The following is a 14,137-nucleotide window of genomic DNA, read 5'->3' on the forward strand; positions in this document are numbered from 1 at the left end:
TTGATAAACTGAATGCAATGGCCTAGCAAGCCAGAGGGCAGTTAAGAGTCAATCACATTGCAGTGGGTCTGCACTCACAAAGGCCAGGTTGGGTAAGAATGACAGGTTTCCTTTCCCAAAGATTAGTGAACCAAGTGGGATTTTAAGACAATCCAGTAGCTACTGATACTTGATTGAAACCTTTAAGATCCTGAGGGTCTTGACAGGGTGGATGTGGAGAGGATATTTTATCTTGAGAGAGAATCTAGAACTAGGGGTCATTGTTTAAAAATAAGAGGTTGCTCATTTCAGGCAGAGATGAGGAGAATTTTTTTCTTTCAGAGGGTCGTGAGTCTTTGGAACTCTCTTCTTCAAAAGGCAGTGAAAGCAGTCTTTGAATATTTTTAAGGCAGAGCTAGATAGATTCTTGTTTAACAAGGTGGTGAAAGGTTATCGGAGCTAGGCAAGAATGTGAGGTTGAGGTTACAATCAGATCAGCCATGATCTTATTGAATGGTGGAGCAGGTTCAAAAGGGCCGAGTGGCCTACTCCTGCTCCTAATTCATATGTTCGTATGTATTTCCGATACTAGTTATTTCTTTTTGATTCCAGGATTATTTAGTTAATTGAATTTAAACTCCCTGACTAGCCACGTGGAAGTTGAGTTCCTGTCTCTGGTCATTTGTACAGGCCTCTGGATTACTAGTCCAGTAACATGACCACTATGCTACCAGATATTTCTGAGAGAAGCAACAGGCTAATTTGGGTTGGAGGGAGGCGGGGAGAATAAACCATGGAGATTCTTCTTTGACCCTTCATGCAACTGAAACCAGGAGATCACTCTGACCCTGATAATTTTATGTTGGGCCTTATCTTTTGTACAAGGTAATCTCAGTCCCAGAAACAAAGTTCAGCTCTTACTACAAAAAATTCTGCGATTTAGCATCCACCACAAGAGCCAACAGCTTATTTCAGAGGTCAATTAGTTCCTAGAAAAAGAACCATTTCCTGACATCGAACATAGACCTTACCTTATACAACTTAAAACTGTGACGACTTAAAATTAGTAAGGGAAAAGGGAAAGGTTTGATCCTTCCAATGAATTGTACAAAAAAAGATACAATAGAACCAAATTAAAAAAAAATGAAAAAGAACAGTTGTTCACTTGACAATAACAAAGCTCTTCTTTCTAGAAAGGCTCCCCCAAAGTGTAAACTGCTACATCATCTAAAACATTCCATCAGTTTGCTACAATATCAGCATTGCTATTCAACGCCTTATATTAATGCTGACAGATGGTACAATGGCAAAAGTGCAAGGTCACCACAGCATAACTGTTTAGACATGGGGAAATAAAGGGTTCTAAAATTAACAGTTTAGCTTCTGAGCTATTTGCAACACTTGTAGACTCTCACTCTATTTTTACAAATGCCCTCCTCCCTCCATAATAATTTCTTGATGAGGAGCAGGCCCTAGAGTGCAGGCTGAGGAAGACCACCAAACCTCAGAAATTCTAGGTGTTGGGCTAGAAATCTATCAAGTCAGAATGCTTTTACCGTACCATTATAAAAAGAGTATAGTCCCTCTTTTATTGATAACCAGCTGCTGAGCCTGCAGAATAAATTTTAAAAAGACACTTGGTATTTTTAATTGAAGATGACAATGCAAGCACAAGATCAACATAGCTTCCCTGACAATCACTGATAACAATGCAGGCACAAGATCAACATTATCAGTCATTTTGTGGTACAAAACTTGGGTATTGCTGAAAGAGAGCATTTTTTTGTCAAAACTTTTAGTCTTTCACGCATCAGGACAATTCGCAAGAGTACCAAATGTAAAGGGAACAACAATATATACTGTATGGAGAAGACAGTGCTGATTGGCATTCCAAAGCCTCTACCAATTGCAGTACACTTGCCAACCAATCAGCACTCTTTTCTCATACAGTATAAATTGTTCCCTTTACATTTGGTATTCTTGTGAATTGTCCTGAGTGCAAGATGAAAATCTTTGACAAAAAAAGTATCTTTTTTCAGCAATAATCAACATAGTTCCCTGACAATCACTACTGTTCCTGTCTTTAATAATTTGGATTGAAAATGTAGGATTTTCTGCAAAAATACTTGCTGTAGTTTCCTCAATCTCCTTGATAATCCTAATGGTGTTATCTTTCGCTAAGGTGCCTCCTTTATTGGTATTCAATGAGTTCAGAACAGATTAAATTTCAGTTTGAATATCAAGACTAACCTTCAGTGCCATTAATGGAAAAAGCCAAATCCATCACATCCTCATTTCACAACCAATGTAAGTTTTGCTATTATTTCATAATGACCTTGCTGATGACAGACTGGAGACCATCCACATACACAGAATTATTATATCAGGTATAGTAGTATAGTTCACTGGACTATTAATCCAGAGGCCTGGACAAATAATTCAGAGAATGCAAGTTCAAATCCCACCAAGAAAGTTTGAAGATTTGAATTTAGTTTAATTTAAAGAACTGGAAATAAAAAGTTGGCAGGTTGTCACAAAACCTGAACCGCTTCATTACGTCTGAAAGGGAAGGAAACCTGCTGTCCTCATCCAACATGGCCCATATGGGACTCCAGTCCCTCACCAAAATGGGTGATTCTGAACTGCCCTCTTCTCCATAAAGCATTCTACTTGTCACACAGGTGTACAACTGCTGCTGTGGTTCAGGAAAGTGACCCATCACCACCTTTTCATGGCACCCAGGGATAGGCAAAAAAGTAGTACTTAATAGCATTTAAAACCTAATCATGTTCCTTCAAGAGCCCAATGCTAAACCACTTCCACTTTGCTGGTCGTGTTGCTAACTTGTAACCTTACATATTTAAAGTGGAGGGTGCACTCAGTGCTATTGACTCTTGGGCATGACTCTCCAAATGGGAGGCTAAAGATCAATGGAACTTTGCTGTATCTGTACACCTTTTAAGATTCAGGTGCAGAGGGATATTGATAGAAGCCTGGGAGTCTGCTACTTGGGGCTGTGCTGCTTGATGAATGCATAGCCAAAGTGATTAGAGGGAACAGCTAAACCTTTCCTGACGTCAATGTGTCAAACTCAAACCTGGGGAGGCAACTTCAATGAATGGATTCAGATATTCCAACCGCACCTTAAGATGGGATCAGGTAACTTTAGAAATGTACACTTCTCCTGTCCTTGGGTAGAGGGCGGTTTTAACAATGCAGCCAACACATGACAAATATAACAGAACTGTAATATGTTCAGAAAAAAGGAAATAGGACTTATGTATTTTAAGCAATAAAAACAAATCTCAAATCATATGTAATATGAAATGAACTGCAAGACCAATATTCTAGAACAGCGGGGGTCATCATCTCAAACATTCAACAGTAATGTGTGCGTATAGGCTGAAGAGAAAGCCTTGAGAACATTACATCGAACAGTTGAGAAATCAATTCTATTGAAGGTTAATGAGTTAATCAAATGCATTAAACTGATGAAAAAGGAACGGATATTCAGTGAAGTGAACAGGTGGGATGTAGTTGAGCTGAACCCCAATTGACTCATTAAACAATACGTACTTTACAGCAAAACAATGTGCATTAGTTAGGAGGAGGAAAACAAAGGGTGTTGTTGACAGCACTCAGAGCAGGAAATTAAGGAAAAGAAAATGGACAAGGATATGGTAGCCTACAGTCAAACAGATTTTGGTCAAAACCACCTATCTGTACCATTTAGAATAGTCACATACAATTTTTGTTTTATGTTTAATACTGTGTGCTATGCTAGAGTTTATGGCTACACAGGAGAAGGACAACTGTTTTAGGGTCTTGTTCATTGTTTTTCCCAGTTTCAAATTTAGAAGGAATTTGTATATACAAGTATCTCTCCCCTGAAGAATGAAATACAATGAGTAAACTATTACTAGCTCAAAACAGTGTATTCTCCATTGTACCTCTTCAAAAACCACTGGGCCTAATGCCTAATCTTGCAATAACATCCCCAATACCACATAACTGTGCTGGCTGCTTATCCGCAAAACAGTGAATTTATATCCCAAAAAGAAAAAAAAAAATACTCCTTTGCCACGATTATACAGCCTTGCTACAGCATTTCACTGTCAGGGGCTTGTTTTTAAAATATCCAGTTGTATTGCTCTCCACAGTTCCATAATATAAATTATCCAATCAACATCATGAACCAAAGTTTATCTACTAGAATTGATACTGACCCCAAAACACACCACTCCTCATAGGCCTTTACTGCCACCCACAAAGAACTGAATAAAATCAAAAAGATAAGAACCACCCTATCTGCAATCACAAAAACATGGACATCACAGAAACTTTACAGTTCGGAAGGTGGCCATTCGGCCCACTGAATCTGCATTGGCTCTGAAAAAGCATTCCACCTAGTCCCACTCCCTTGTCTTATACCCGTAACGTTGCACATTATTTCTTTTCAGGTAGCAATCCAATTCCCTTTTGTATACCTCAATTGAACCTGCCTCCACCAGCCTTTCAGGGAGTTTGTTCCAGACTCCAACCACCCTCTGGGTGAAAAGCTTTTTCCTCACACCACATTTATTCCTTTTGCCAATTATTTTGAATCTGTGTCCTCTAGTTCTTGATGCCCTCTTGAATGGAAACAGTTTTTCACTATTTACCCTGTCCATACCCCTCAGGGCCTTACTTCTATCAAGTCTCCTCTCAGCCGCCTTTTCTCCAAGGAAGAGTCCCAATCTCTCCAATTATTCTTCATAGCTACAGTTCTTTATCCCTGGAATCATTCTTGTGAATCTCCTCTGTACTCTCTTCAATGCCTTCACATCCTTCCTCAAGTATGGTGCCCAGAAATGGACAAGTACTCCAGATGAGGCCTAACTAGTGTCTTATACAAGTTCAACATGACCTCCTAACTCTTGTATTCAATGTCCCCATTAATAAAGCCTAAGATGCTATATGCTTTATTAACTGCTCTTTCAAATGCCCTGCCATCTTCAATGACCTATTTACATATACACCAAGGACCCTCTGTTCCTGCACCCCTTTTAGAGGCTCTCCCTTTATTTTATACTGCCCACCATATCTTTCCTGCCAAAATGAATCACTTCACTTCTCTGCATTAAACTTATCTGCCACTTGTCTGCCCAACCCACCAACATGTCTATTCCCTTCTGAAGTTCAAGACTATCCCTATTACAGTTGACAACATTTCCAATCTTCGTATCATCTTAATTATCCTGCGCTTGTCTAAATGACTATTGATCTTATCCTGAACTATAGCTTCCAGACTGAGCTATGTTAGAGATTGATTGATTGATTGCTCTGTGATGTTGCAAGCCTGACACTGCTATGGTTCCTCTTTGAGGCTAGCACTCTGTTTTTGTGACTGTTGCACACATACGCAAAAAAAAACCTTTTCTTTTGAATATCACCATTCTCTTTCAATTCCTTGTGGGTGGAAATAGGGGCCCGTGGATTAGGGGAGTTTCATTGTGGGCTGTATTAAACATAATAGCTAAACATTTTGGTTTGAGAGGGATAAGTTGTATTGTGCAACTGTGGGGGGGAAATACAATATTCAAAAACAAGACCTAGGCAGTGGAGTTTAAATGCAAGGCTTTCTAATCCTACAAAAGGACAATTTGGATCCCAATAGGTTACTAACTCAATGTCTTGTGATATGGCTGAGGTGTGTAAAATGAGTCTGTACAGCTGTCAAACAGCTGTACTATGGATGTGATCACAAGGTTAGCCACCATCCCTAGTGATGTTTTAACAGATCCAATGGAGAATTCAATACAATACAAAAATAAAGACTCCATTACTATTGTAAATCCTTTTTAAATCCTGTGGAAGTGCAGGCAGTGAATGTACAGGAAGAAAGCACAAATGCTGATAAATAATTTGAAATGAGTAATGAAGAAAGGAACAAAAATGCAGATAAATGATTAGGCTGAATACTGAGACAGAGGCGTTGTTAATATACCTGAACTCTCAGTAGCCTTCATGACACAGGTACTGAATAAAGTGTTAAGCTACACTGGGAAAAGCAAAAATGATAATGCAAGTGTACTATTCTGACTGGTTACAGACTTCAGTAAATTTAGCATCATTTAAATGAAGCTAATTAGGAAATTCAGCATAATGAAAAAAGGACTGTTTTCAGACAGATCTTAGTGAAGGTGAGACATAGAAGCTCCTGCAATGCCATACTAAGCATATGAACATGGATCAGCTGTTTCAAATCTTGATCAATAACCGCCCCAACAATTTACCATCAACAAAAAGTGACAAGCGTGGTTGATTGGTCACAAGTTTGGACAATAAGCCAGTGAACGGTTCTCATTAGAAAATACCCTGTACAGTTTCCCAAAGTTGCTGTACAATACCCACCGGCACCCACCAGCACCAAACAATACATTAACGCAGTTGGCTTAGGGGTAGTTCATAAGACAGGCTCAGCCCATTTCACTTTGTTCCCAGAATACTATCCTGACTACCTAACCATAACTGCATCTCTGTTTAAATGAAGCCAGAGTTCTGGCTTCAACATCCTTCCTTGCATTCGGTTCCAGTTGTTGGTTCTGGCATCTATCCTAAACTTTAGCCTCAATTCTGAAGTTATGTCCTTCTAAACTATTGTTGTGGCATATCTGGAAGTATTGCTTTGTATTTTGTATGACATTAAGTTATACTTTCAACTTATCTTTTGGAAAACTATTATCTTTTTCCTCAAATGATCCCCATAACAGGGATCAAATAAATTCTTTCCTCTGCAATACCTTTAGGGTTTGGATGGTCCCTTATGATGCAGCAGCCACAGCTGTGTGCAGTACTCTAGGTTCAGTCTAATCAAAACAACATGATGTCTGCAGATTTGAACTCAACTAATTTTGGCATTGTAGCATAATATTCTGATTGTTTTTATTGCCAATTTAACTGTTTGGACATAGGCAAGCACCAAATAAACTAACTATTCCCCTGATAAATTATTCCACTCAAAACATGAGACTCCTATTTACTTATATACAACACTCTGCATTTGCCTATGCTGAATTTCTTTTCCCACCAGTACTTAGCATGTCAAGCTCTCTTTGTAAGATCCTGCTTGCCTCTTTAGGGTCCAGGTTTCTCTACCTTTTCTCCACTTGATCTGGGTGTCATCCATGTAACACTGGGAACAGGAACAGGGCCTTCTCAATAAAGGCAGAACTGGAGTGCTGACTGTTCTCATCTGCTATAACTTTGAACTTGAGGGGCCCCTTCCATTATTTGGCTTGATGAAAACGGCCCTGCTCCCAGACAGACAGATATCAAGGTTCTAATGGAGCTAGGAGCATATCGCTTAGTGAGTCAATAACAGAAGAGCCTCTTATGTGACTGTGTGGATTCTGTTTTGTTTTAAATCTTGAACTTTAATCTAACAAGATTTTTTTTTTGAATTCTCTTTCCACAATGTAAAATGACTGGAAAGCAGTAGCAACTGTTTCTCGACATAAAACATGAAAGAGCAGCAGGATTAGTGACAGGCTTTTAAATATACCTCTCTTTACATTCTACTTATTTTCAAAATCTTTTGAGTTATATTTGTGCTGGATAAAAGCCCAATAGAAAAAAGTACTGACATGTATGCAGGGTATAAGAAGTCTCCAATAAACCATAACCCAATGAAGAAGCGCCATCATGCAGTAGAGAAAACATATATAGATACGACACTGAATCTTATTTTTCACCCTCATTCAAGTAGCTGTATCAAAGCCACTTCCACATTGGAATAATAAGTAACTTTCAATCTGACATTGCCAGACTTGAACCACCTGGTGGGCAAGGGTGCAAAGTTGATCTTCAGTGCTTTTGCTTACCTTCCAAGCAATGGGACAGAATAGCAGTAACTAGAATACAACACCAGTTAGTTAGCTAGTCTTTTAAATTGTGGAATCATTAGTAAGGTTTAATCATCCAAAAACCAACCCACCAATATTCTGCTACTTTGTATAAGGCTAAAGAGAGCTTCAATTACAGTCAACCATACCTCCCCTTCACCCAAGCACCCACATAAGAACATAAGAAATAGGAGGAGAAGGCCATGCGAGCACTTTCCACCATTCAATATGATCATGGCTAATCTTGGGCTTTAACTCCACTTTCCCATCTGCTTGCCCTATCCCTTAATTTCTCGAAAGATCAAAAATCTGTCTGTCTCAGCCTTAAAGATATTCAATGATGGCGCATCCACAACCCTCTGGAATAGAGGATCCAAAGATTCATAACCCTTTGAGTAAAGAAATTTCTCTGCATCTCATTCCTAAATGACTGACCCTTTTATCCTGAAACTGTGACCCTTTGTTCTAGATTCCCCAGCCAGGGGAAACAATTTGTGCCAAGAATCATCTACAACAATCTGCAATGCTGATTAACCAGGCCCCAAAACCTAAATGCAACAAGAAAATGGAATATAATCAATTTGAATGCAGCAATTCAAATGAAATCTGTATGGATCCAATATTCAACACGGAAACTGCTGTCACACCATGTGAATAATACATCACTCGAAACCTGGACAGCAATTATGCTGCATACCTAGAGTCATTGGTTTAGAAATTTGTTTAGGCATCAAGTAGGAGCAGGAAACAATCTGTTTGAAGCAGGAAACTAAATGATCTGAGAAACTGATACTGCTATAAATAATTGTGCTTCCAGATGCAGCTTTTCCAACTGAAAAATATGACTTTGATTGCACACTTAATGGTGGCCAGAGCCTGGCTCACACATCTTGGAGCAATTTTGGCAGCAGCAAGGAGCCTAAAACCCCTTGTTTACACATGTAAAAGGCCCACCACCCATTTTAAGCAGCCTTCAGCTACCACCTGAAGAAATGGTCCAATATCTAACCTGGTCTATCAGGTGTCTTTGGGATGCAGTACTTTGGTGCCAGAACTTAGGCCTCTTTGCATCTGTAAGAAGTATGAAACTCAATCCAATTTGTATTTCATTATTTATTAATTAAGGCAAAACACTCATGGCAACTGCCTCTGCTTCCTTCATTCCCTTCTTCCTATTCAAACAAATAAACAGGGGAATAAAAATAACATGGTAATAATGTGCACTTTGGAGTTAACACCTCAATGTCACGTAATCACTCCTAAATCTACATTTGAGAACTTTAAATAGCAAAGATCAGGCCAATCAAGCTCGCTTTTTCTGAGATTTTTCAATTTGACCTAAACCATATTCGAACCCTTTCCCCTTTAGGGGCTGTAATTGCTATTTCAACCCATTTACATTTGTTAGGGAAAGCATTGCAGTGGCCAATTATTTTACAAATGTATTAGCCATTGTACAAAATTAATCCCACCTGACTTGCTGTTTTTTCCCCAACAATTTCTGAATGTCATCCCAAAACCTACCACTTTCTTAACCTGCTACCACAATAATGCTGGCAAGCAACACTATCCTTTCAGTATTACCAATGGGCCAAGGTTGCCTTTATTACCCTAATAAAAAGAATAAGGGCTTTTGTGCAAGTTATGTACATTTTAAACCTAACATTTTCTATGCAAACATGTAAAACAAACACAGGAACCTTTTTTATTATAAATATTACCTTAGGCCCTAGCCCAATTGGCCACCATCATATCTGGCATGACAATTGAAAGAATATTAGAAATATCTTATTACTCCAGGATTATCTTGCAGAACAGAGGTAATCGCAAATCAGGAAGCACTTTCTTTTTTAAAAATGGTCCAAATTTGGAATTCCCAGTTCTGAAAAGGTATGAATGCTGGGTCAATTACATTTTAAGGCCAAGATTGACATATTTTTGGTTAGTAAGGGCATGAGGGAAATGGAACAAAGGAGTGTATATGGTAGAGATTCACATTATCAAATTGGTGGAATAGGCTCAAGGGGCTGAATAGCTAGCTTACTTCTGTCCCTCTGATTGTTGGCATGCTGTTAGGATGCCTGTCTGACAAAATTCTTGATGAGCCTGGATTAGTTGCACTTAATGACAAAATAAAAACCATTATATTCAAAACAAAAACAGAATTACCTGGAAAAACTCAACAGGTCTGGCAGCATCGGCGGAGAAGAAAAGAGTTGACGTTTCGAGTCCTCATGACCTTTCACCCATCAGAAATCCAGCCTCTAGGCTCCTCATTCCATCTCCTTCCCAGGTGCCCGTTTCAGCTCAACACAACAGTAATTATCCTACACTGGGCTTCAAGCCTCATAACCCATCCATCAGCAAGACTGTTGACTTCCACCATTGAAATATCACCCATCTCCCCACATTGCCACTGAAACCTGCAGCTCCCACATGCTTTCCTACTTGTCTGTCTTCACTTTCTCCATGGCCTCCCATCAGGATCTGAAGAGCATTCTTGTTATCTGGAAGATGAGATTTAGTTTGGTAGTCTAATTGCTCTCTCTTATTGTTGGCAATATTCTGCTTGAAAAAAAGTGCAAAAAGTGGCAAATACCGTTTATGCACCTTGTGACACAGCAAAACACAGGTGTCAGCAAGCTGAACATAACAGAAGTGATGTCAGGTGCATGCAACCAATGATTATATGTGATATAAGGCTTGCAGGTGGGGGGAGCATGAATGCAGGCAAGGCTGCGAATTAAAAACAGCCAGCTGAAGACTGGGTGTGAATAACATGTGGCTTCCTGGTTATTGAAGGCAAGCAATTCAAGGTCTTTGAGTGTGAGAGGTGATGACTATATGCTGCTGAAATAATGCAGTGCATTTTAAAAGATGCTGCTGACTCCTCTTACATTCCCCGCCTTGGTAAAAATCAAAATAATTCTAGAAGCAAGTTGTTATGCATGGCATTGTTCCATGAGCACACTCTGGCCTGGCAAGCTCTTCTCACTGCTTTCTTTTAATGGCTACACCACTCAAGCACCCCTTTTTTATCTAAAAACTTATATTTACGAAGCACTTTTAACATAATAAAACGTCCCTAAACACTTCACAGGAGCATTATAAAACAAAATATGGCACCAAGCCTCATAAGGAGATATCAGGTCAGATGACCAAAACCACATTCAAAGAGGTATGTTTTAAGGAGTCTCGTAAAGAAGGAAAGCTAAGAGGAAATTCCAGAGTTTAGGACCTAGACAACTGAAGTCACCACCGCCAATGATGATGCAATTAAAATTGGGGATACTCAAGAGTCCAGAATTAAATGGCCTTAGGTATCTCAGAGGGTTATGGGGCTGGAGGAGATTACAGAGATTGGGAAGGCTACTGGGAGGGATTTGAAACTGAGGTGGAGAATTTTAAAATCAAGACACTGCTTGACTGGGGGGCCAATGTCGGTCAGTGAGCACAGGGTTGATGGGTGAACAGGACTTCAGTTTGAAACACTTCACGCAGATCTGGCACTCACTGCTCACTTTCTAATTCCTCCAGTGTTGACCCCCCTTTAAGGTGCTGCAGGCCTATAATTTTGCAGTAGCACACAAATCCCCACAAGCTTCCAGTAAGACATAATCAGGAGCTCATCAGTTATTAAAATTTGACTGACCCCAAAAACTGTAGAGGAGTAACTCTGGGTGGATGCAAATAACACTCACTGTTATTCTATTGATGTTTACACCCAAGTGGAAATTCTAGCCCAGTGCATCAGGCTTCTTGCACTATCAGGATCACGTTCATCTTTCCATTTCCTGTGATATGAGGGGAGGCAGTGGCGTAGTGGTATTGTCACTGGACTGGTAATCCAGAGACCCAGGGTAATGCTCTCAAATCCCACCATGGCAGATGGTGGAATCTGGATGACCCCATCTGGTTCACTAAAGGAAATCTGTCCTTACCTACATGTGACTCCAGATGCACAGCCATGTGGTTGGCTCTTAAATGCCCTCTGAATTGGGGATGGGCAATAAGTACTGGCCAGTGATGCCCACATCCCAAGAATGAATAAAAAAATCAGTGTATACACAAATACCCCAGCATTATACAGATTGTACAAATGCTCAATTGTAGAATATGATGGAATAGAAGGAATGTTGTCATCACATCTGTATTTGTTGGTCAAGTTATCCAATTAATCCCACTCCTGTTCTTCCCCCATACCTCTGTAAACAACCAACCATTCTTACAGTTCCAAATTTATTTCCACATCCCTGCCACCTCAGTTCCTGCATAAAAGGCAAAATGCTCATAAGTGACTGTACATGCTACTAAAATTAATCAATGAGTGCGTGGATTGAAGCTTTACATATGAATATGTGACATATGCAAACCTGTGTCACTCAATAAGGCAAAAGCCAAAAGCTTGCTCAATACCAATTTCAGGTCATTAATCCACCACCTTGACGAGATGAACTATACTGTGTTTAATCTCACAGAAAATAGGCTAATTATTTTAACAACCAATGTACAAATGTATAGTTGAGATTAATACCCAATGTATACAACTAGCTGAGATTACAGCCATCATGATGTACAAATATTGTCAGTTAAACATCAACGAGCACCTCAGTTACATCTACATATCGAAAGGCTGTTACGAACAGTCTTTATGAAGGAATTAGCCGGTGTTTCTTTCCCCTCCGCCACTGACCCTCAGTCTGATCCAGACGGCCCGGGCCAGAGCCGTTAGTACCCCTCCTCCCGCCTCCCAGGCCTCTCGGTCCCGCCGCCGCCCTCAGCCTCAAACTCGCACCTGTTCCACGAAGTTCTTCACTTCCTCCACATCTCCGTTCTTGATGGCCCAGATTACTTTGAGGTCAGCTTCCGACATGTTTTATTGCGGACGGGCGGTCTCTCTCTCTTTCTCTCTCTCTGCGAGCGGCTGCTTAACGGGTCGCGTCGGCCACGGCCTCGGGAGGGGGTGGGGGGGTGGAAGGGAAAACGGACCTACACCCAGGGAAGAATATCAGTGTAACACCGACAGTGACGGCATTTCCGGTCCGCACTTCCGCTGGGATAATTTCCGGTTCCACGGAACAATAACAAGATCAGAAAATCAAAGAGAAGCGGAGGTGGAGGATAGAGGGAAAATGGGAGGGATAGAGAGAGGGACGGATAGAAAGAGGGACGGGAGAATCTCAGATTATATCTGACCATTACTGCACCCGAGGTGGTCTCTCTCTCTCTCTGTGCCCCCCCCCCCCACTCCCTCCTGGGCCCACACTCTCTGCTCTTGTTTCCCCTTTTCCCGTTCACACTCTAAATGCTCGTGAAACGGTTTGGTTAAAAACAGAAAAGAGCTGGAAAGATTCAGCAGGTCTGGCAGCATCTGTGGAGAGAGAAGCAGGGTTAACGTTTTAGGTCGAATGGCTCTTTGAGAGCCCAGTGGTTTTGGTTAGTTATTTCTGGAGGGAGGTTATTCTAATTTCTTACGGTATTTCGTATGAAGCCGTCCACACGTGCTTGTGTGCGATAGTGGAGAGGCTGAAGACCGGTTGGTCTGCAGCAGGCTGCTCGTTTAATATACGGTGGGATTAGCAGGTACATGGCGTTACTGCTTTGTAGAACGGCATAAACCGACTCAGCTGTCTTCGCTGTTGGAATATAGGCCAATCCAGGGAGTTCAGCGTAGACGTAACATTGGATGTTGTCGCATAGTCGTTGAAGACCATACTAGAAAAAAAAATTGCCGTTTGTTTACAAGGTAGGCTTAGTAGGGGTCCCAGATCATTGATGCATACTCCAGTTTGGATATACCAAAGCCTTGTGTGCAACAATCTTTACTGTTTTGTCACATTTGGTTAGATTTCTCCTTACAAATCCTAGGATTTTGTTTGTGCCATTTGCAGCATGATTTGTGTGGTGTACCCAAATCATGTCACTTGATGAGAAGACACCAAGATACAAGCTCTGTTGAAAGATGTACGGTTGACTTCCATCATTCTATATGTGAAGGTCCTTGGCAGTCTGCATCTTTTGCATTCATGATGTGGCATTTTAATGGCTTGAAAGTCATTTTCCATCTATGGGGCTGTTGACAGTGCATCTAAGTCCTTCTGCAATTGTACTTGGTCTACCTGCTCACGAATGGATCAGTTCTTGAGGCAGTTGTTTGCAAAGAGCTTGATTTTGGTTCAGGGCTGATTCTAAGACTCTTATGTCCCTTATGTACAGCAGGAACATCAGGGAACACCTGATGTAACTGGTACAAATGTGACCTTTCCCCATTGACA

The 14,137-nt window shown here is 40.6% G+C and overlaps 1 protein-coding gene across 1 annotated transcript in view; it reads right to left on the minus strand.

Annotated features, from left to right (window-relative positions):
- The window catches only part of mtpn (myotrophin), a 56,081-nt gene extending 43,206 nt beyond the window's left edge, over positions 1-12,875 (minus strand). Inside the window, exon 1 of the mRNA XM_078568160.1 lies at positions 12,658-12,875. Within this exon, the coding sequence (XP_078424286.1) occupies positions 12,658-12,735 (78 nt within the window). The 5' untranslated portion in view covers positions 12,736-12,875. The remainder of the gene's footprint in view (positions 1-12,657) is intronic.
- Between the last annotated feature and the right edge of the window lie 1,262 nt (positions 12,876-14,137).

The sequence above is a fragment of the Cetorhinus maximus genome, chromosome 22 (assembly GCF_964194155.1).
Source record: "Cetorhinus maximus chromosome 22, sCetMax3.hap1.1, whole genome shotgun sequence".
Classification (NCBI taxonomy): Eukaryota; Metazoa; Chordata; class Chondrichthyes; order Lamniformes; family Cetorhinidae; genus Cetorhinus; species Cetorhinus maximus.